Raw genomic sequence first — 24,091 nt, 5'->3', positions numbered from 1 at the left:
TACTGCCTGCCTCTCACGGGGATGGGATGGTGACGGGGCTGGGTCACCTGAGTGTGAGTGAGCACAGGCAAGGGCTGGAGCCATGCAGTCTTCCCACTGTTTCAGTGTTCCTTCAGGGTCCCCAAACAGTCTCTGAGGCAGAAGCCACAGACTCATGGGGACAAGGCAGGGAACTGGCAGGAACTGGGAGATGTAGTAGGCGGGGGAGGAGGCTGACAATAAAGGCTGAGGCAGCAGTGAGGGCCACAGCCTATAGTGGCCACCTGGGTCCCTGCTCTACTGTGGGTGGTCTCTATGCCCTCCAGACAGGATGTCAGTATGCAGACCAGGCTGGCCTGAGCTCACAGAGTCCTGTCTGCTTCTGCTTCCTATGTGCTAGAATTAGAGGCGTGCCCCACCATGCATGGTCAATTTATCAACCTTCACCCCGGGATGAGAATAAAACAAGAGCTTTTTAAGTTATGAAAGTCACACACGGTTGCTGAGAAAGGCACGCGGGACGCTCCACACCCCATCCAGGATTTGAATTAGCTCCTCTAGCTCTCTGGTTTGCACTGTCTAGACTCTTCTATTATATGAAAGGTTTTCATGCTTTTTGTTGAAACAGGCTAGCCTGGAACTTGTAACTTTCCTGCTCCAGCTTCCAAGTGCTAGGGTGACAGGCGTGAGCCACCATGCCTGATTCTTATCCTTAAAAACAATTATTCCCAGCCCAGGAGGTGGTGGCACAGGTTTAATCCCAGCACTCTGGAGGCAGAGGCAGGTGGATCTCTGAGTTTGAGGCCAGTCTGGTCTATAGAGAGAGTTCCACGATAGCCAGGGCTATGTAGGAGGCCTGGTCTCAAAAAATTCAAAACAGAAAACTATTATTTATTAGTAGTGTATGCGATCTGTGTGTTGGGGATGCGTGTGCCATGGTGCACATGTGGAAGGGAGGGGTCGAACCCAGGGCTAGGGGCTTGTGCAGCAAGAGCCCTCACCCACTGATCGTCTCATCGGTCTCTACCTCATCCTTTAAAGTCATTTACGTTGTGTGTGCGCACGCGCACATGTGGCTAGTCAGAGGAGTTGGTTCTCTCCTCCACCCGTGCAGCTTCCAGGGAGCTGGACTCAGACCGGCAGGCTGGGTCGAGCACCTTCGTCCGCTCACTGAACCATTTCACTGGCTCCTACGTCACCCTTGCTTGTTTTTTATTTTTCAGGACAGGGTTTCTCTGTGTAGCCCTGCCTGTCCTGGAACTCCCTCTGTAGACCAGGCTGGCCTCGAACTCACAGAGCTCTGCCTGCCTCTGCCTCCCCAGTGCTGGGATTAAAGGCATGTGCCACTACTGCCCAGCTTACTTCATTCTTTTTAAGGACTGCAGTGTTCATGAGCTGTGCTGTGCTAAGTAGATGGCTGGGTCACCTCTGTGCTCATGGACACATTCCCAGAGCAGAACTACAGGGCTATAGGGACACAGATCTGCACCGTCCCGTAGCCACTGGCACCTGCGCTCCTCCTCAGGCCAACAGCCCTTCCACTAAGCTGACAGACGGGGACATTTGAGTCACTGTCTGGGAAGCAGTGCTTTCCGACTGCTCACATCTGCTTCGATAGCTCTGACTTGTCCGCTAGGGCTCGTCTCCTACGCCAGGGTTTGAGAGCTGCAATCAGTCCAGTTGCCCAGCTGCCTCTACTGCATCCATTTGTTAAAACACAGGATCAGACATGGCACCCGTGAGTCCCACAGCCCTGCTGTTCCAGATGTTCCCAACACCTGTCCGTCCTCACCTGACTCCGCTCCAGCCACTGCACTTTGGCTGTCACGTGAACATTACAACCCTACTAATGGCTCAAGGTGGGAAATCACTTGTGTGAGGTGTGTGTGAAATCCCAGGACAAGGCAGCACTTCCTGCCCAGACCCAGATATGGGGACAAAGTTGCTAGGGCAGGCAGCCAGGCCAGAACTCGTGCCCTTCTCCTCCCTATTCAAACACCTTGTCCTCAGCAAGTTCCTGATACCAGGCACGCTGTCCCTAGTGTGCTTCCTTCCCTCTGCCCCCCGCCGGGGTCTCTGTCTCAAGTCGCCCTGGTTGGCCTGGACTCACTATGCAGACCCAGCTGGACTTGAACTCACAGAGATCCTCCTATCTCTTCCTCCTGAGTGCTGGGATTAACAGCATGCAACAGCACCCTGCCCCCTCTGGGCCTTTCTTGAGTTAAAAGCAGCCTGTGACAGCACTGAGTAAAATCTGACTCCTGGAAGTCATCCCTGTCTCCCGAGAACTTGGGTCTGTAGGCTCCTCATAGCCATTCCCTCTGAGACACAAGGACACAGGCTGCCCTGGACCCCCACATCACATCACAGCTACTGGGGGTCACTCTGAGGGTGTCTGTGGATCAGCAGGACTGACGGTGCCTTCCCCGCCACCCACTCTGAGCTCTAAAGAGGAAACCTTCGCTCTGTATGTTTCTGGTGACACGGCTCAAGGATTTGATCCCTTCCTGGTTGCAGACCCAGGCAAGAGGCTGGCCCGCCCCACAGCTCTGTGTTACTCCAGTGCCACTGTCACTTGTAGACACCAGAGGCCAGAGCCCATTCCACTGGAGTGGCCTGCCCAGCTGACTAAGAAGCTCTGAGGGCAGGACCTGGGATCATCAAGATGGATGCATTGGCCCAACACACCCAGGGAGAGGCTGTGCGGGGACAGCGAAGGGAAAGCCAGGGTGGAGTCGTGTGGATGAGACAGATGTCAGGGCTGTGCTGGCCACCAGAGAACACAGTCACCAACGGAGTGTCAATGAAATGACCCAGCAAGTGGAAAGAGTCGGTGAGACCTGATGCACGTACACAGGTGGCCCCAGTCAGTCACTCCTCCAAACCACTTGGCTTGTATGCTCAGCCATGGAGACAGACTTAGCAGCAGGTCTCCCGGGTCAAGTGGGCTATGACAACTGCAGGCATGCCTCATGTTCCGGGTACAGTCAGGACTAGGGCCGCAGCTCAGGGCTAGAGGGCCTGCCTGGTGCACACAGCTCTGGGTTCAGCCCTTCACCAAAGCCTGCTGCTGGAGAAGGTGTGTGTGTGGGGGGGGGGGGTCAGAGACACTGATGGGTAGCAGTGACAAGGTGACAATGTGTCCTACACACACTCTCCCATCCCACCAAAGCTCACACTTGGCCTACCATCCCGTCTGTTTCCAGAAGGGCTGGTGAGAGGCACGACCCAGGACACTGGCATTAATCACTTCACTGCACTTCTCGGTACCCCACCCCAGGTTGCCCACGAAAGCCTGGACTTCTACCCAGCCCGCCCAGCCCCTCAGGCCCTCAGCCTCTCCGCACCTGTGCAGCTGCCGGAAGGAAGAACGTGCCCTGGTCCCCCGTTGAGCTCTGAGGCTCCTTCAGTCGTGGCCACTTCCTCTTTCTCCTCTTCCCGGGCCTCAGGGGCCTCCTCCTGTGGCTGCTCCATGACTGACCCCCACTCGGCGTGGCGCCTGCAGGCCGGGTCATAGCTCTGGCACCATCTGGGTCTGAGCGCAGATGGACCGCCTGGGCAGGGAAGAAAGAAGAGGTCAGGGGAGAGGCAGTGACCACAGGAGGTAACATAGTAGATGCAGGCACACTACAGGGCCACTGTCACATGGCAATGCTGCTCCAGGGCCCGCCTCAGTCCCTGAAGAGTTTTCAGATGCACTGAACTGGCTTCGCAGCCAAAGATGACCCAACTCCTGACCTTCTGCCTGTCATGTGCTGGAGTACAGGTGTGAGCCACCACCTCCAGAGGTCTCTCTTCTCACACTGCCAAGTCCCCTGCCCTCCTGCCAGTGCTCATCTGGCTCTTGGGCAGGTTGGCAGGATTGAGAGCAGTTACGGTGCCACGCTGTGTGCCACCTTTACTTGCTTCCCTGCTCTAAGAGCCTCCCTAAATTGTCTGGGCAGCAGCAGAATGATCCCAACTATCCAGTGCCCCCTGGAGGCCCCTACACACCACAGCCCCCTGGAGGCCCCTACACACCACAGCCCCCTGGAGGCCCCTACACATCACAGACCCCTGGAGGCCCCTACATATCACAGACCCCTGGAGGCCCCTACACATCACAGACCCCTGGAGGCCCCTATACACCGCAGCCCCCTGGAGTTTCCTACACATCACAGCTGCCACACCCATCCCCACCCAGCACTGTGGCTAAGAATGCAGCTGTCCAGAGCCACTGTTCTGAGGGGCGTCCTGTCCTGCCTGAGGCCACTGTGGGAAACAGTTTAAACTTCTGTATGTGGGTACTATTTATTTGTTGTTTTGTGAAATAGGTCTCTTTATGTAGCCCTGGCTGTCCTGGAACTTAAGAAGATCCGCCTGCCTCTGCCCCCTAAGCATGGGATTAAAGGCGTGTGCCCTCCCGAGTGCCCAGCAAAGCACCCCCATGCCCCGTATTCCTCCCTCCTCACACTCCATCCAGTCACTCTGAGGCCTCCCCTGCCTGGACTGCACAGCAGCCTCTCAGAGGCTGTCCTCTGGGCCACTGCATATGCAGCCTGCAAGTCTAGGTAACAGAGGACTGACATAGTGACAACCACAGGAAGAGTGTAAGCATCTCATCACAGGACACACAGACAGACAGACAGACAGACACACACACGAGGAAAAAAAGTTTCCGTCAGCTGTGAGAACAATTGAGAAGGCACTAACATAGAAGCTGGCTCCACATCTGCAGGGAGACAGTTAAAGCAGGGTATGTGAACTAGGGCGGGGATGCAGCTCGGCGGGAGAGAGAGTGCTTGCGGAGTGCACACAAGCCTCTGGGTTTGATCCTCAGCATCCTTTAACCAGCTCTGCAGGTGCACATCTGTAATCCCAGCCCTCAGGAGGAGAAGGCAGAAGGGTCAGAAGTTCAGGGCTATCCCCAGCTACCCAGAGAGTTTGAGGCCAGCCTGGGCTACAGGAAACCCTTCCAAAACAACAGAACCCTCATAAAGTACAAGAAATGATGGCATCTCACAGTGAATAAGATGCAGGCCTGACAATAAACCCATAAAAGCTTTATGGGTGACAAGATTACAGGTAAAAGATTAACAAATTTAATCATATAAAAGTATAAAAGTTCTACATAGGTAGAGGGAACTTAAGGTAAAACAAACTAAAGGAAAACCCTGGCTTTGTAGGTCAGTTGCCTCTTGAGCACTCAGGAATCCCTGGTTTGGTCTCCAGCCCTGCAGAGACCAGCTTGTGGTCTGAAGTGGAGGACCGAGGACCAAAAGCTCCAAGGGTACCCTTTTACTAAATAGTGACTTTGAGGCCAACCTAGGCAACATGAGACACTGCCTTAAAACCAAACCTAATGAATTGATCAGACAATAGTAAAAAATACTTTCAACTTTTATCCAAGTGTTAAATTCCCTAAAATAGCTCAGAAATTCCTAAAGACTAGCAATCCAAGCCAGGTATTGTGGCTACGCCTCTAACCACAACACAGGAGGCCAGCCTTGTCTACACAGAGTTCTGAGGGAGCCAGGGCTACATATTAATGGTGTGCACCACCATGAGGGATGCGGATTCGCGGTGGAGACTGAGCGAGTGTGTGTGAAGGGCTGGGCTTAATCCTGGGTGCTGAGAAGCGACAAAAACAGCCCCCAAACAAGAAGGTGCCCCGCAGACACCTGGTGATCATGTGATCAGGTGAGCCGGCACCGTCTGTGGAGGGCATCTGGACCCATCTATTACTAATCCCACTGGGCGAGAATAGACCATTACCATATTTCTTGAGCCAAATTTGAAGCAAGCTTTATTAAATATTTATTGGTGAGGTCCATGTGTACTGTCCATGTCCGTATCAAGCTTAGCCCTCACACATATGAGGACAAGGGCACATACTTTACCCAGGAGCTCCGCTTGAAGACTGTCTATGGCTATACCCCCATAAGTGGAGTGATGGAGTGTTAGTCCAGCTATCCTCCCGTGGTCTGACTGGGGTGGGGGCATCTTAGGAGGGCTCCGACAGACACAGACAGGATGGCTATGAACTGGTATGGAAGCACCCACTGGTAAGCAATTTGTGGGTCAGAGCCGGCCAGGATGGGATAAGGAAAAGAGAGAGCCAGTCCAAACAGCCGTCCATCCTGGCCTTCCACTCTGGCCACCATGATGTGAGCTGTGCCTCCCCACCACGAAGAAATGAGCCCTTTGAAACTGTGAGTCAAAATAAGGAATCCCCCCTTTAACGTGTTCTCTTGACTATCTTGGTCAGAAAGACAGACAGACAGCTAATACCACAGCTATTGTTTCTACAAGTAGAATGAGGATAAAATAAAGAGGCAAAACTGACAATAATGTGAAGAAGGAACACACAGTCTCCGACTCTCGAGTCTCTAGTTTCCAGAAGTCAGCTAGAGATAATCATAAAATTCAAATGACGACCGGGATACAACCAACAGAGTGATAAACCCCAAACCAGGACCCCACGGCTGGGGAGACTCATGAAGCCCTAGCTTGGGGGGTGGGAGATGGCTCAGCAACCAAAGGCACTCGCTACCAAGTCTGCTAACTGGATCCCTGGGGAAGGAGGAGGAGAGAAATGACTTCTGCAGACTGCTGACTTCCGCTGGTGAGCAGTGATATGTGTGTAATACACACACACACAAGTGTGATAATAACCTCCAGCTGACTGAGAAAGACAAGGAAGGCATCGTGGGGATAACGAAAAGCGATGAGGAGTCCTGGACAGAACCTGGATAGAAGGAAGACGCAGCTTGAGGGTGCCATTTCAGCTTAGATGTCTGTCCATCTGAGGTCTTACGTGCGGGAGCTGGGGGAGGGGTGCGCGAACATGGCACTTCTGCGGAGCTTTTCTCTAGCGGGACACTGACTTCAGATGCTTTGATTGTTTTAAAGCTTTTAAAACAAGTTGGCTGTACGGTGCCTAGAGACTGGATGTTCCAGGTCAGCCTGGGGGCTGGAGACGGTTCAGAGGCCGAGAGCTCTGCCATTCTTAGAGAGGACCCAGGCTTAGCTCTCAGCATTCACGTGGCAGCTCACAGCTGTCTGTAACTCCAGTTCCAGGGGCTCCGGCACCTTCTGGCCTCCATGGGCAAGGCACACGTGTGCACAGACACGCGCGCAGGCAAAATAGCCACATACATAAAACAATAACTTAAAATGTGATTTTCCTGAAAACTGGGGCAAATGGGCAACTGGGCACCCATGGCACAGCCCTGGCGCTGATTCCCAGAGCTGAGTGTGTTTCTGGCTCTATCTCCACCACTCTACTTGACTGTCCCTGGCACTTCACCCACTCAACTGCTCTGCAGGGAGAAGCTTGTTTGGTGTAAACAACTCTTTTTTTTTAATATTTATTTATTTATTAAGTATACAGTATTCTTTCTGCGTGTATGCCTGCAGGCCAGAAGAGGGCACCAGACCTCACTACAGATGGTTGTGAGCCACCATGTGGTTGCTGGGAATTGAACTCAGGACCTTTGGAAGAGCAGGCAATGCTCTTAACCTCTGAGCCATCTCTCAGCCCCGGTGTAAACAACTCTTAAGACCAATGCTTGATCCCTCCTCCCAAGTCTTTTTTTTGTTGGTGGTGGTGTTTTTTGAGACAGGGTTTCTCTGTGCAATAGTCCTGGCTGTCCTAGAACTAGCTCTGTAGACCAAGCTGGCCTCAAACTCACAGAGATCCACCTGCCTCTGCCTCCCAAGTACTGGGATTAAAGGCGTGTGCCACCACCATAATATTAATATTTATTATGTATACAATGTTCTGTCTGCATGTATGCCTGAAGGCCAGAAGAGGGCACCAGACCTCACTACAGATGGTTGTGAGCCACCATGTAGTTGCTGGGAATTGAACTCAGGACCTTTGGAAGAGCAGGCGATGCTCTTCACCGCTGAGCCATCTCTCCAGCCCCTCAAGTCTTAAACTTAGAAAATGACAGGAGCCCAGACATGCTCAGAAGTGCTGACTCCTCCCTGCACATGGTTTGTTATGGAACAGCCAGGTGTTGCTATCGCTGTCTTCTGAGTCCCCTCGTTTTTTCTGCTAGGCTGAAAACAGAAGAACATCCCTGCCGACTGCAGTTATACTGGACATGATCCCAGCCACGACACAAGCAGTGACCCTGCAAGAGTCTCTGAATACAAGAAACTTCCACAGCCTTGCACATCCCTGCTTCGTGTCTGGCTCAGAGCAGCCTGGAGAGACGTGCTGGGAGGAATGACCTGCTAGCAGAGAGAGGCATGCTGGGAGGAATGACCTGCTAGCAGAGAGCAAGCACCAAAGACCCTCCCGCTGCAGATCAATGTGTGGGACAGACAGGCCAGGGTGGGGCGAGGGGAAGACCCCATCAGGTCTACGGCTCCTGTGCAGAACACAATGGGGTGGCTGGGACCATGGGTGGGTGAGATGAGACTGGGAAAAGAGACCTGGCTTGGAGTGCTGTAGCTTGGGTGTGGTGATGGGGTACAGGGAGGACAGTGGGAGGATCTGGGGTTCCCTTGGCAGGGGACGCTGCAGCGCCAACTTCTCACATAACGGACAGAGCATTTCTTTGTAGGTCCTGGGGGCCTGAGACAGGGTTCCTGCTAAGAACTGCTCCTGAAGTCCTTCTGCACCCAGAAACTGGGAGAATGACACACAGGCAGTCACTCAATCCTCGTGAGCCCCGCAGCAATCCCCAGATGTCCCCCGGACAGAGGAAGAAGTGGCAAGAAGACTCAGTTCCAGAGTCCTGAGAGTGTCTCCCAGAGGACCCACCAGGGGACAAGATGGACAACGTCTGAGCTTGAGAGCCAATGAGACAGCCCTGTGCAAGTCACATGGCCTGAACCAGCCCTGAACTGCAGCTCATCCTATATCCCGCTGTTAGGAGGTCAGGATCAGAAACACCAGTCCACATTAACGCTTCTCCCTGGCCAGAGCTGTCTCTTCAGTGCAGGCTGAGGTTAGGGAGCAGCTGCCTGGTAGTTCTGAAACCCACACGCATTCCTTGGGCTTCATTCACGTATAGCTCTAACCGCCATGCTGCAGTCCTCTCCTGTATTCTGCCAGGAGCCATCCACTTCAGACAGCCCTGCCTACTCCACCTGCAGGGCGGTCTGCCGGCCACACTGTCTGATACCTGCCTTCAGTTGGCTTTTCAGGGATTGCTGCCACCTGACCAGCCACAAACCTGCTCTCTACTTCCCTTCTGCAGTCCTGCCCTGAGGGTGCTCACAGTGGCAGTCACCCCTCAGCTCCCAGCACTGAGTTAGGGCCACGCCCCTCGATCAGGAGCCTTGTCTACAGAAGGGGCTTCAGCCGCCAGGCTGGCAGAGGGAGGTTTGCAGGAGGCCACAGGCTCTCTGAGAGGGCGGGGCTTCCTTTCAGGACATCCCACTGCCAGTAAGGTCAACTAAGGAGACCCAGGTGGTCTTCCTAGAGGCTCAGCTTCCCTGATGCTCAAGAAGGCTGTGTGCTTGGTCTCTGGGGGTGGGGGTGGTGACCAGCATGCCAGGGGCTGCCATGGCCTCCTCCACAAGCCCCAACTTTGGCCCGCTCACTGCCTCCTCCTCTGTGGTTCCAGTGCCCACACTCCATGCCTACTGACCCTAACCTTACTGCCACAACTGCCCCAAGAACCGGGTGCTACTGCCCCATTTAACAGGAAACAGAGCGCATAGGCACACACTCAGAGAAGGGGGGAGAGAGAGAAGGGAGGGAGGGAGGAATTAGGTCAGGGTCACAGAATGGCTAGGGGAACACGGGTGGAATCTGGGCAGGGTAGCTCAAGCATTAGTCATGGAGCCACCGTCCTTGTGCTGCTGGGCCAAGAATGCGCCAGAAGCAGCATCTCCCTGGCCCAGGGGCAGGATCTGAGCAATTGAATCTCCCCTCAGTCTGAGTCAGGAGCCCTCACTCCCCTGCCTCCTGTGAGGCTGCAAGCTCTCTCAGCTGATTCGGCCAGAAGAGCCTGCCACAGCCCTCCTGGCTGCTCCAGTCATAAAACCACCAAGTCACAGGTGATGGTGGCTACCGGCTCTGGTCCCTGCATCTCTCTAGCCCATCTTCCCGATCTGTCCTGTGTCCCCTGTTCCACCATCACCTCAGGCTGTAGAGGCTGAGGCTGGCACCGAAGGGGTGGCTCTCCCTGGAGGAGCACTGGCTCTCTCCGGCTCTCACTGGCTGTCCCTCCAGACCAGCCCGCAGCTCCTTCCAGGAAGTCTTCCTGGGTTACACACCCATCCCGCTCACCTCAATTCTGACTCCAATCTGCCAGGTCTCCTGCCTACTCTGGCCTCATCACGTCCTCACACCCCAAGAGTGCCCTCTGATCTGCTGAGGTGGGTTCCCAGGGCCTGGCACAGAGCCCCTTAGTGAGATTCAACAGGTACTTGGTGAATGAATAAGCACACCGACACCTTGGCCTCCAACACTCGCCATGGGATCAGTTTCCTTACATCCCTGCATTCATATCTGAGGCCTCTTACAAGTTAATTCCGGGTCAGGACCCCCCCCCCACACACACCCATGAAGCAGGGGGTGACTGAGGTAGGTGGCAGTGTAGGGCCACCTACTGGGACTGTGGCTGCTGCTGACCCTGAGAAGACTCTCGGCAGAGCGAGGCTTCTGATTTAAAAGTGTGCAGGCCCTGGGACCCCAGGACCTCCGCAGGTGTCCCCTCCAACCTCCTGGTCGCCACAGGAGACCTGCAGGGTGCTCCCTGCTCTGCCCCAGAATACCTGGAAGAGATGCAAAGAGAAAACAGAAGGGAAGTGCCCTGGAGAAGAGAACAGCACTGTGGTTCTTTGCTGAGGGATGGCCTGAGCCTTCCACTTCCTACCCTCTGCCATTGTTCCGGCTTCCACCTCCCCCTTCCCACAGCAACGGGGATGAGGGTTGGTAGTGTCATTGAGGCAGAGGTTGTCCCATGCCTCTGATAAGAACCAGCAGAGAGGGAGGCCAGAAGAGAAAAGACCCTGGATGACTGTCTCAAGCTTTCCCATCAATCAGTAATCTGTGTGCTGACCCAGTGACCCAGTTTTCTGGGCCAGCAACTCCATAGAACTCACTGCTTCCCATTTGCTAATTCAGGTCACCCCATCTCCCCAGGGCACCAAAGGCCAGGGTGGATTCACCCTAGTGGGTACCTGAGGTCAATCCCTAAAAAATGCTAGGGAGCGCAGGAAGCAGACAGGACAGTGGGCAGGGACTGACCCTCCTTCTTCCCTGGGTACCTGAGGAACAATAGATGAAAGTGAAAGGCTCTGGCAACCAGAGGGGGCAGATGGAAGGGAGCTCAAGCCTGAGCTGGGAAACAGGAAGTGAGGGGCTGAGGGTGGGCTGTCCCATCCCGTGCCCTCCTCCCCACTTGCTAGCAGCAGGGAGTGGTCAGCCTGGCTCTCAGCAGCCCCTTGACTCTAGGACCACAGGGGTAATGCAATGCCCACTCCCACCTGTAACATGATGGTGAAGGTTCCAAAATGTGAGTTCCATGAGAACTTGAGCCCAGAAACACAACAAGCTTGGTGTAGTGCAGACTTGTAATTCCCGCTGAGGCTGAGGCAGGGTTGCTGCGCATGCAGAGGCAGGCGGATCTCTGTGAGTTCAAGGCCAGCCTGGTTTACAGAATGAGTTTCAAGACAGTCAAAGTTATACAGAGGAGCCCTGGTGCTTGCTGGTCAGCACAGCCTAGACTGCTTGTAAGATGCAGGTCAGTGAGAGACCCTGACTCAGATACCAAGGTGGATGGCATCCGAGGGACCACAACCTGTGGCCTCCACACGCAAATGGACACATACATGTGTATCTGTGAACTAGATAAACTAGAGACACAACTTATTCACAATGCTGATATAGCTACTATGTACTATGTAGCCCTGGCTGGCCTGGAACTCACTGTGTAGACAAGACTGGTCTCGAACTCACAGAGATCCATTTGCCTCTGCCTCCTAACTGCTAGGGCTAAAAGATATGTGCCACCACACTTGCCTTATTTTCATAATTATATTCTTGTGTTGAAGTTTCTTTTGAGGAGCATGGGGTCTTTTATGCCGCGGGAAGAGGGAAGACATCTTGAAAGCTGCTGGGAAACATCGCTGGGCTACCCGGAAGACCTTCCCCGGGCTCGGGAAGACTTGGGATTCTTCAAACGATGGTTCTAAGCAAAAAACTTCAGCGTCCAGGGGGCTTCTGACCAAGCAGCTCTGCTGCCAGGCAGGAGACTCTCCAGAGCCCTTCTCACCAGGGCCTTGGAGCTACGTCTACTAAGACCCTTCCTCTGGGTCCCTCTGCCTTCCTCTCAGTCCCTCTGCCTTCCTCTTGGTCCCTGCCAATGGTGGCCACCTGCTGTCAGCCATTTGTTCGGCAAACACCGGATGAGTGCATGAGTCAGGAGCTGACACAAACACTGAGCTGTGACTGATGGCCAGGGCTCTCGAGAAGCTGATGCCTAGCACTGTGGGGCATCTCGGAGCACACTGGTCCTGGGCAGGAGGTGGGAGACTGGTTTTCATCAGGCCTCTGATGGAAACACAGGGCACACAGGGCTCCAGAGTAACAGGAACAGATGCAAAGAGAAGAGGACAGGAACCTGGGACACAGGAGGGTCAGGAGGCTGCAGCTGGGATGGCTCAAGGGTTGGGAAGGTAGAGGGTTGGGAGGGCCACCACCCTGGGAAAAGCAGGGAACCCAGGAGGGCTCTGAAGGAGCAGGGCAGCATTTTAAACCTCCCCCAAAGATGAAGGACACCAGACAAGGAGACGACAGGAGGAAGAACCACAGAGTCTGCCGTGGTCTGGGAAGCAGCTGCCTGCCTGTTCCTAGAAAGACCCAGGCTGAGTTATTCAAGGGTAGCTGACACATGGGCCTGTGCTTCTGATGCCAGCTCTGAGACCCCACGGAACAAAGTAACCATTCAGTGATCTCCCTCTGCTCTGCTCTGCTGAGCATGTGCAGCACACGCACGTCTGTAACATGACGGCCACATCATGCCTGACCGCTCCGTGTGAAACGTCCAAGGACTCCAGAGCTAAGCAGTCCTGCCGCAGGCGCGATGGTCACCGGGCACTGTCTATTAAGGACCAACAGTCCTGCCACGGGCTCAAAGGTCACCAGGCGTCGTCTAGACACCATCATTTTTCCTTCTAAGCCACCAAGACCAGGGAAGCCTTTGATGTTCCAGATTGGCCTTCACCGCCATCTCGTCTAACCAGCCCACTGAGCCGGGCAGCAGGACTCAATGCTGAGCGCTGACAACCCCAAATATTTCATTTTATCACTATGACCTCTCTGGGGATATCCTGCCTCTGTCAGGGGTAGAAGACAAGAACCCAGCCAAGGGAGAGAAGGAAAATGCCTCGCGGACACAGTGAGGAGGCAGGGCAGGTTAGCAGGGCTGACTGGTTGACCCTCTTTGGGGAGAGAGAAGCCACAAGGAACTGCCGTGGTGTGGCTACCTACATCTGTCCAGGGGAACAATGGCTGCCAAATTTGAGCTGTGCGTGGAAATATTAACCCGTAATGGATGTTTCAGTTCCCCGTGCAAGAAAACACACAGGTGCCGGCTCCATATATACAATGCTAAGAAATCAACAAAAGAGTCAGTACAATACATCAAATAATCAGAGCATGTGCAGAAAAATGCAATATTATCCATCCACAAAAACATGCTTGATTTTTTTGTTTGTTTGTTTCTGTTTTGTTTTTAGAGACAGGGTTTCTCTGTAGCTTTGGAGCCTGTCTTGGAACTAGCTCTTGTAGACCAGGCTGGCCTCGAGCTCACAGAGATCCACCTGCTCTGCCTCCCAAGTGCTGGGATTAAAGGTGTGCGCCACCACCACCCAGCCAGCTTTCTCGATATTCTTAAACAAAGACATTCACCAGAATATAAACTACACAAAGCACTGGAAGCCCAGAAAAATGGCCAGAGGATGGAGGTAAGTTCCCACACCCACAGGCAGGGCTAGATAACTTTTTCATATCGCTGTACTTCTTAATTCTTTCTGAGGGGGACAATATTGTTCCTACATAGCGTGTGACACAGGCTGGGCCCTCTTCACGTCCTCCTCACTCAGCTCCTGAAGCCACCACTGTTGCAACAGCGCAAGGCTCCTCGCTGGCCCAGATCCTCCTGCCCAGGGCCTTATCTCTCTCACCTGAGGTCCAGTTCGGTGAGCCACCCTCAAGGGCTTTTTCTCTTCCCTGCTTAGATCTCAGCAGAGTTCTCAACCTTCTGGAATCTGTCCACTCAGACTCACCTGTCCAGTCAACACTCGTCTCTTCCCTAAAGAACGGAAGTCCTGGGGCCGGAGCGCAGGCTCAGCGGTTAGGAGCGCTGGCTGCTCTTGCAGAGGACCTGGGTTCAAATCCCTGCACCCACACGGCAGCTCACAGCTGCAGTCCCTGTCCTTTTTTCTGACCTCTGTGGGTCACACGCATTTGGTGCACAGACGTACACATCAAATCCCTCCCTTGTAGAATGAGAAGTAACTGCCCAATAAAGAGTGCTGAATAAAGCAGCCTCGCTGATCTGATGCCTCTTCTGGCCTCTGAGACCACACAGGTACTCACACACAGACACCACAAGATAAGAGAGAGAAAGAACATGGTTCTCTGCCCAGGTTGAAGCAGTGCTACATTCATTCTCCCTGGCCTGTTTTCCAGCCCACTGGACCCTTCTCCCTAGACTAGTGCTCCTCAACCTTCCTAATGCTGTACACTTTAATACAGTTCCTCATGCTGTGGTGACCCCAACTATAACCACTATAACTGTAATTTAGCTACTGTTATGAATCGTAATGTAAATATCGGATATATGACCCAAAGGGGTCGCGGCCCACAGTTTGAGAACCACTGCTCTAAATCCTGTGGATGCGTGACTGCTGGAATAACAAAAATCTGGTGCTCTCTGCATACGGGGAGTCACAGGGTCCAGAAGCTGAGGACGCTGCAGCTCCTGCCTCTTTGGGTCATCTGAGCAGAACTCCAAGCACTACTCCACAGGGGACAGTACTATTCCTGTCAGGACCAGAGAGGGCGGGCAGGTGGTGGCCAACCCCCAGGTGCCCCAAAGCTTTGAGTTCCCAGGGAAGAAGATAAAGCCAGTGTGCTGTGAGGGAGGAAGCCGGGCAGGTGCTGGGTCTGGCTGGAGGCCTCAGAGAAGGTTCAAGGTCAATGAGAACTGGGCCATCTGGGATAATCCTGGGAGTAAAACATTCTCATTTAAAAAGAGTTCAGAGAGGGAGCTGGAGAGACGGCACAGCGGTTAAGAGCATTGCTTGCTCTTCCAGAGGTCCTGAGTTCAATTCCCAGCAACCACATGGTGGCTCACAACCATCTGTAATGAGGTCTGGTCTGGTGCCCTCTTCAGGCCTGCAGACATACACACAGACAGAACATTGTATACATAATAAATAAATTTAAAAAAAATAAAAAATAAAAAGAGTTCAGAGAAGAAAATAAAGCCCTGGATGAACAGATGGCTTTTAATGAAGACCCACTGAGGGTGGTCCAGGTATGCAGGAGACCACGGTGGTAAGAGAGGGCTAACTTTCTACAGCTTGGCACAAAGCCCGCCCACCCTCTGCCAAAACCACGGCCAAGCCGCCCCAGATGACCACGCTGGTGATCACAGGAAGCCAGTGTTTTGGACTAGGATCTTCCGTCCAACAGATCAGACTAGTCACCAAGAGGGAGCCATTTGTGCTAAGGTGCCACCCCACCAAACCACCCCAGGCTGCTAGCTGGCCTTTCCTGGAATCAGGAGTGAGACAGAAGTCCAGTTTCCCAAATGACCCAGCTCCATTGGCCTCAGAAGATGGTTCTGGTTTTGCTTATTTAATTATTATTTGCATTACTGGAATTTGAATCTAGGGCTTTGTACCTGCTAAGTAACACTCACTCGACCACCCCCTCTGCTTTAATCTTTACAGTAAAGCCCACCTGAAGTGACCCAAGGAGAAACTTTTCTGAGATAGGTCTCGTGTACCTCAGGTTCCTTTACACTCAGAATGAGGCCAAGCAGGACCCTGCCAGCTGCTCCAGCCCCGACTGGTTTTTCCTCTACTGTTTTCTCCATGTAGTCCATCCAGGCTGGTCCCCAAAACACAGAGATCTACCTGCCTTTGCCTCTTGACTGCTGCGATTTAAGCTGTGCACCACCATGCCCAGCTGAGCCCTTTTCTAGGAAAGAGCCGGCCTCTGGTTAGCCAGGTGAACATTCTATAGCCACGGTTAGAGTGTCCCAGATTCCAGACTCACGAAGCCAAGTGAAGATCTCTAACCGGTGAGTTTGTCTTTTGAAAGGGAGCATCGACTACCACCTCCCACTCACAAATGAAAGGACAGAAGCCCTGGAGAGAGACTGTCGGTCAGACAGGGATGAAGAACCAATCTACCGTGAAGATAGGAGCTGGCAGCCACACCATGACCGCCTCTCAGTCCTACCCCTACTACTAAGACTACTAAAATACTCTGTATCCTAACCGAATGGACTATCCGCCTTTCTTGGCCCTGTCTTGCGTGGGGCCTGATCACATAATGGAATTGTATTCAGTCATTATGCATGTAACCAGAAAGCATTACATGGTGCAAACCAGGCCCAGACAAGCTCTGTATGTTCTCCCTCAACGCAGGATCTCAGGATCTGATTTTATGGTTTTTTTTTTTTGTTTTTGTTTTTTTTCGAGATGCAGTTTCTCCCTGGCTGTCCTGGACCTCTCTCTGTAGACCCGCCTGCCTCTGCCTCCTGAGTGCTGAATTAAAGGCGTGTGCCATCGCCAGCACCCACCGCGGACCTGGTTTTTACGCAAGTGCATTTCTCTGGCAGTAAGAGTAAACTGAAGGGGCCCACGGGGGAGGGGAGGGACAGAACACAGGAGATACGGAAGCCGAAAGGGGAGGACTGTGGGGAAACTGGGATATGGAGGCGATCAAAACTAGTGTGCATGCGTACTGGCTTTGTGGGAGCCTAGGCAGTTTGGATGCTCACCTTACTAGACCTGGATGGAGGTGAGTGGTCCTTGGACTTCCCACAGGGCAGGGAACCCTGATTGCTCTTCGAGCTGACGGGGGAGGGGGACTTGATCGGGGGAGGGGGAGGGAAATGGGAGGCGGTGGCAGGGAGGAGGCAGAAATCTTTAATAAATAAATTTAAAAAAAATTAGTGTGCATGAATATGATACAAAGAAACTGGTCGCTCCGTGTACTGATGAAAAAATAAAAGTAAAAACATTTTCTAAATGTGAATTTAAAAATAGGATTAAGAAAAAAATTGACTTATCTTAAAAAGCTTTCAGTACGAGTAGGCATGCCTGCTGCTCCTCCAGAGGGCCTGAGCTGGCCCCACACCCACCCGTGACTCCAGGTCCAAGACACCTGACGTCCTCTTCTGTCTCAAGGGCACTGTACACACTCACAAACAAGTTCCCAGTAAGGGAGACAAGACCTATATGTGGAAGCATGTCCAGTGGTGGCCCACGAGGAGCCTGGGGTGAGCGCCATCACTGCTGGCTGGAGCAGGAAGTCAGCCCCTCCACCAGCCCTGTGCCTGCATGATGGAAGGCAGCCTTCCAGAACCTGCTCCAGGGACTGTGTCCACGCCTACGACCTGCAGGCAGAGCCCCACGGTTGTTTTGAGCCCTCAGCCTGCTCTCTGTTGTAGAATACGACTTAACTAGGTAAAGAGGTGCGGCTTTTGTTTGGGCTACATTTGGTTAACTAGGTAAAGAGGTGCGGCTTTTGTTTGGGCTGCATTTGGTTAATTAGGTAAAGATGTGCGGCTTTTGTTTGGGCTGCATTTGGCTAACTAGGTAAAGATGTGTGGCTTTTGTTTGGGCTGCATTTGGCTAACTAGGTAAAGATGTGTGGCTTTTGTTTGGGCTGCATTTGGCTAACTAGGTAAAGATTTGTTACTATTTCACCTTGCCTGCCTAAGGTACCTATTGATCTAATAAAAAGCTGAACAGCCAATAGCTAGGCAGGAGAGGGACAGGTGGGAATGGCAGGCAGAGAGAATAAATAGGAGGAGGAATGTGGGCTCAAGAAAGAATGAGAGAAGAGAGAATGGGGGCAGGGGATGCCCAGAGCCCCAGCTAGACGCAGAAGCAGGAAAAGTAGAACATACAGAAAAAAAGAAAGGGAAAAAGCCCGAGGCAAACACAGATGAGGTTAATATAAGGTATGAGCTAGTGGGGCAAACCAAGCACTCACTAACGAGTAATAAATCTCTGTCATGATTTGGGGGCTGGTGGTCCAAGACAGCCAGCTATAGTTCTCTACGTTGAGTCCCGAGGGTCTCTAAGCCTACGCTCCACACAAACTGTCCCTCTCTCCACCCCTGTGAGTCTGAGCGTCGCACTTCAACCTTCCTCCAAGTCCAGAAGATACTATGGTAGTTTCGTCAACTTGGCATTGTGTAGGCCCTCTGGGAAAGCCAGCAAGCAGTAGGCACGCGCGCATTCACCTTCTCTCTGCTCTTGACTGTGGACCACCCGTTTCAAGTTCCTGCCTTCATTTCCCCAAAATGATGGCCTGTGTTCTGGAACGGCAGCCTGAAACAAGCCCTGTTCCCACAAGGCGCGTTTCCCTGGGAGTATTCTGTTCAGGCAGCAGGAAGGGAACGAGGGCCAGTGTCACTATGCCTGAGCGGCACTTCACATCCCATCCCCCTCTAGAGAGGGGCGAAGTCACGGGACAGAGAAAGCACTGGTGGCAGGCAGGCTCTGTAATAGGCTCACCCCAGCTCTATCTTCCAAGCTCTGCACCCCTGGGCACCGTCTAGCCTGTGACTCAGGCTGCCCATCTGAAGGCCAGGACTAACATCCACCTAGCTTAGAATAGGCGAAAGACATGAAAGTCATCTAGCAATTCTAAAGATGCATTTCTGTCATTTTTAATTATGTGCATTGTGTGGGTATGTGCCCACGTGTGCAGGTGCCCACAGAGGGCAAAAAAGGCATCAGATTCCCAGGAGCTAGAGTAACAAGGTTGTGACTGACTGACGTGGTGTGAACTGGGGTCCTCTGCAAGTGGGATAACAAGTGATCTTAATGGAGCCTTTTCTCCATTCCTACTTTTTCTTTTTTCTAGACAGGGTTTCTCTGTGCAGCCCTGGCTGTTCTGGAACTTGCTCTGTAGACTAGGCTGGCCTTGGGCTCACAGAGATCCACCTGCCTCTGCCTCCCAAGTGCTGGGATTGAAGGCGTGTTCTACCACTGTCCATTATTCTTTTAAGTTTTTGGAAGTCCCATGTCAGCTGGGCATGGTGCCACGCACCTTCAATCCTAGCACTTGGAAGGCTGTGGCAGATAGGTCAATGTGAGTTTGGAGCCAGCCTGGTCTACATAGAGTTCCAGGTCAGCCAGAATTACATGGTGAGAGCCTATCTCAAAAAACGAAAAAGGAAGGAAGGAAGGAAGGAAGGAAGGAAGGAAGGAAAACTCTTCTAGTCTCATGTAGCTCAGCCTGGCTTTGAATTCACCAAGGACAATACTGAACTGATCCTCTGGTCTCTACCTCCCAATCTTTGGCATTATGACATGCTGACATCAGACAGACATGCTGACATCCCAGGGGATGCTGGCATTATAGAGGCATGCTGACATCGTAGGGCATGCTGACATCATAGGCCATGCTGACATCACAGTGCATGCTGACATCACAGGGCACGCTGACATCACAGGGCACGCTGACATCACAGGCCATGCTGACATCACAGGGCACGCTGACATCACAGGGCATGCTGACATCACAGGGCACGCTGACATCACAGGGCATGCTGACATCACAGGGCATGCTGACATCACAGGCCATGCTGACATCACAGGGCACGCTGACATCACAGGCCATGCTGACATCACAGGGCACGCTGACATCACAGGCCATGCTGACATCACAGGCCATGCTGACATCACAGGGCACGCTGACATCACAGGGCATGCTGATATCACAGGGCATGCTGACATCACAGGCCATGCTGGCATTATAGAGGCATGCTGACATCACAGGGCATGCTGACATCACAGGCCATGCTGACATCATAGAGGCATGCTGACATCACAGGGCATGCTGACATCATAGAGGCATGCTGATATCACAGGGCATGCTGACATCACAGGCCATGCTGGCATTATAGAGGCATGCTGACATCACAGGGCATGCTGACATCATAGAGGCATGCTGACATCACAGGGGATGCCGATATGGGGTGAGGAAGTAAAGCTCGAAGCTCTGCCTACAAGAAGGCTCAATGAGAAAGGCACAGTGCTTGCTTCCAAGCCTGTTGACCTGAACTCAATCCTGTGGATCGACACAGAGGAAGGAGAGAAGAGACTCGTTCCTACAAGCTTTCCTCTGACCTCCTCACTTGGGCACAGGCACACACAGAGACCCTGAATAAACAAACACACAAATGCAATCCCTTTAAAGAAAGGCCAGGCATGGCTAAGCTCCCAGGAAATATCTTAAGAAGCTGCAGGACACATCAGTCCCTATTTGTCTGCTGTCCTGGAGCTTTCTGGTCCCAGATAAGGGCTGCCTAACAGAGTCCTGGAAAGCAGGAAGTCCTCAAGGACTTCCTGGTCCCCGAGGGAAGGGAAAAAGAACTAAGGGAAAGGACACTGAAGCAGATGGACTCTCGGTGACCCAGAGAAGCATCCTAGAAACCCAGTCATGTCCCTTCCAGATTCTTCCCCATTTGATGGGAGTCCCCAGAGCTCCCCATGGCAGCCCTTAAGCCAGGGAAAATCTGTGTTCTCACTGGGGGGAGGGGGTGCTGCCGAGTCAGGAGGAGGGGTCTGTGGGATGTGACAAAGAAATGCCAAAGCCAAGCCACAGGGAGGACACTAACACAAGACATTAGAGAGCGCAGGTCTCACACACCACACCTTCGGTCACGGCTCCTTCCACTCCACCATAACACAGGACACCAGGGAGTGCACTCTGTCCACCCGATGTTACTCACACTGGTGGCACAGACAACCTGTGTCTGCTGCTTCCCTCAGGAGTGCTGAAACACAGGGGCAAGGGGACCATGAGCCAGGGAAAGGAATCCCAGAGCGTTCCCCAGCCCACAGTACAAGCTGCTCATTGCCAGGACTATGGCCTTAGCCTCCAGTTCAAGAGCAAGGGTGGGCAGTGCAGGAGAGGCAGCTGGGATGCCTGGAGAGATGGCTCTCGGTGCTATGGCAACAGGCAACAGGACAAGGTGGCTGAGACAAGAAAGGCCACATCCTGACTCCGCACTGGCACTCTGGAGAAGAATTCCAAGGAGTGTCAGGAGCAGGGTCCTCTCTACTCACCAAGAGCTCAGGAGCAACGTCCTTGGGGGCTGCTGCTAACTGGAAAGAGAAGGTCTGTGGGTAGCCAAAGCAAAGGCCAGGGGGCCAGTCCTGGGCCACTCGGCACTCAATGGTCCCAGCTCTCTTTCCTGGTCACCTCCTCCAGAATCTCCACCCAAATCCTGGGGCTACTAGCAAGTGATATCTCCCCACCCACCACAATCTGGTTGGCGAGGGCTAGTGCACCTTCCCCCACTAACACTTCCTGCTTCTCTCTCCCCCAGGAGTCTAGACCCTGGCAGGCCCTTTCCTTTATCTACCTGGGATTCCCAGGCCAGGAACCCCAGGCACTGACCCTGCCATGGGTCACAGCATGGCCCTTGCGGCACGCATGTCCCTGCAGAGTAGGTGGCTGTTGGAAAGGTGCCTGCAGGACACCTTGGACACAGCCTTCCTTCTGAGAATGGCTGGGAGTGTCCAACAGCCCACCAGCTAGCCCGAGGGAGGGTCTGTTTCGCAGGTGAGAGCTAGCCAGGTGCGCAGGCCACCAGGAAGACCCAAGCTCTTCTACCTCACAAGTGTGGTGTTCTGTGAGCCCAGTGCCGACATGACCCTAGCACTGACCTCAGAGGAAGGAACGGCACAAGGACATGGCAAGACTGTCCCCAGACACAAAGAGGTTCGGCTCACTAGCAGAGCAGCGCGGGGAGCTGCTCCGCCTCTCCCAGCCTCAGGTCCAGGGAGGAAGTACTGTCAGAGGAAGAGGCAGCTGGGAGGCCCGGTCCCAAACCCAGGTACACCACGTCTGAAGGTCCACCTGACCACACAGCGTGCTCTGAACTGCAGTCACTAATGGCACAGGAGTGGTAGTTGCTTCCCAGAGGACTGCGGTGGCTCACAAGTGCAGGTGACGTCCTGCCACCATGCCTGGCGTGGCCACTGCACTGGCTCTAGTCAGTTTTTATTTAGCATTTCCACCCTAGAGCCCTGGCTAGCCTGGAACCCATGATCCTCCTTCCTCAGCCATGAGATGGCAGGCAGCAGGAGTGAGATCCTTTAAGGCAGGGCTGCTCACTGGCTGGAGGCTGACAAGTAGGCCAGGCTGCCCAACACGATCCAACGACCCATCTCCCTCCACCTTCCAGTAGTGGCATCACGGTACGCACCAGCCTTTTAATGTGGGTTCTGGAGATCAAATTAGGACTTCACACTGCATCACAGAAAGATAATTTAAGACAAGTGTGGTATCACGTGCCTATAATCCCATCATCAGCAGCCCCTTCTTTAAAATCCATAAAGCGTTGAGAAGGATACAGAGTCATTTATGATTTGAGGGATTCTGTAAGTGCTGGAAATCTGGAGTCAGCCTTGGCCTCCTCCAGCCATGGCCGCGCTCCCAGGCAGCATCCTCCCAGCCAGGGTCCTCAGGTAAGGCAGCACTTCCTGGGTCAGGGAGTATGAGCGTGACTGAAGAGAACCACACAGCAGGCAGGAGCTGCTGGAGAAGTACACTTGCAAGTTGGGAAAGGCCAAGGTAGGGCAGGTAAGGCGTGAGTGCGTGGTGCGTGCGTGTTTGTGTGTGTGTGTGTGTGTGTGTAAAGATGGCTCAGTGGGTAAGAGCAAGGACTCCTTTTGATTCCCAGCACTTGCATGGCGGCTCACAAGGGTCTAAGGCAATCTGACACCCTCTTCTGGCCTCTGTGGGCACTGCATGTACATGATGCAGGTACATATACACATAAGGTAAATTTTAATGAGAGAAAGGGGGGAAAAGACAGAAAGACCACCAGGGGTCTGAAATGTCGGCAGGAGGTGAGAACCTGACTCTAACCACAAGTAGGCACTCCCTCCACCTAGGCCACTTCAGCCCCCATATAGTCTGATTTATGCCTCCTCATCCTTCAAACAGTGGCTCAAACAGTCACTTCCTTAGATAAGCCTCCTGCTGCTCGGCCAGGGCTCTTCCCACACCTGTTGGCTAAGGCAGCTGATACTTGGCTGCCTGGGGCTGAGCTCAGGCACACCTGCATTCACTTTAGTGGTGCAGTCAAGATATGGACCCCTTCCAGAGCCCTGGCGAGTTCTTGAGCCATCCCCATCCCACCCCCAATCCCAGTGCCCAGGAAAAGATGACTGCTCTCCTGCTTTGCCTGCTGATGCGGGTCACGTGTGGCCCTTGGAGGACAGGTACCGGGTACCCTTGCTTCCCAGTGGCCCCCAAAGGGTTGGCTAATGTCCAGTTCAAGTCGGTGGCAGAGGGGACTGAGAGCCAAAGCATGGACGCTGCCTGTGCGGCCTTCCTGCCCCAAATACCTGACCTTATTTGGCTCATTTGAAGCCTAGCACAGGCTAGACAGCTTGGTTGCTAAACTGCTTGCTGCATAACCCTGGGACCTGAGTTCAATACCCAGAGGCCACAGAAAAGAGCTGGGTGTGGCAGATGCACTCATAAACCCAGCCAGCAATGGGGACGCAGAGACAGACGGGTCCCTGGGGCTCACTGGCCAGTCAGCTTAGCCTACTTGGCAAGTTCCAAGGCTCCAAGGTGTTCGGTTCCTGAGGACCACACCTGGAGCCGTCCTCTGGCCTCACCTCCCCACAGAAGGAGCTGGCTCATGTATGTTCATTTGGGAGGTATTCACTTCCGTAAAACCCTGTGGTGCCTGCCGCTTGCCTCTTGAGCTACATCCATTCCGAGAGTCTCTAGGAGGCCATTTTCATGTTCCGGAAGCTTCCTCACTGGTTCAGAGGTTCCTGGGCTGTAATGTTCCTTTCTGGCCTGTCTACCCTGAGTAGGGAAGACCTTCGCTGTAGAAGGCAGGCTCAGTTCATTCACATCTACGGCTTTAAACATCTT

General features: G+C 53.3%; 1 protein-coding gene across 1 annotated transcript in view; it reads right to left on the bottom strand.

The window, feature by feature from the left end:
- The window catches only part of Ppard (peroxisome proliferator activated receptor delta), a 71,052-nt gene that overhangs the window by 9,146 nt on the left and 37,815 nt on the right, over positions 1-24,091 (bottom strand). The window contains exon 3 of the mRNA XM_041634792.1: positions 3,327-3,533. Within this exon, the coding sequence (XP_041490726.1) occupies positions 3,327-3,453 (127 nt within the window). The 5' untranslated portion in view covers positions 3,454-3,533. The remainder of the gene's footprint in view (positions 1-3,326; positions 3,534-24,091) is intronic.

The sequence above is a fragment of the Microtus oregoni genome, unplaced genomic scaffold, assembly GCF_018167655.1.
Source record: "Microtus oregoni isolate MIOR12 unplaced genomic scaffold, Mior012 000046F_ref0000063, whole genome shotgun sequence".
Lineage (NCBI taxonomy): Eukaryota > Metazoa > Chordata > Mammalia > Rodentia > Cricetidae > Microtus > Microtus oregoni.
This window is presented reverse-complemented; position numbering and strand designations above follow the sequence as displayed.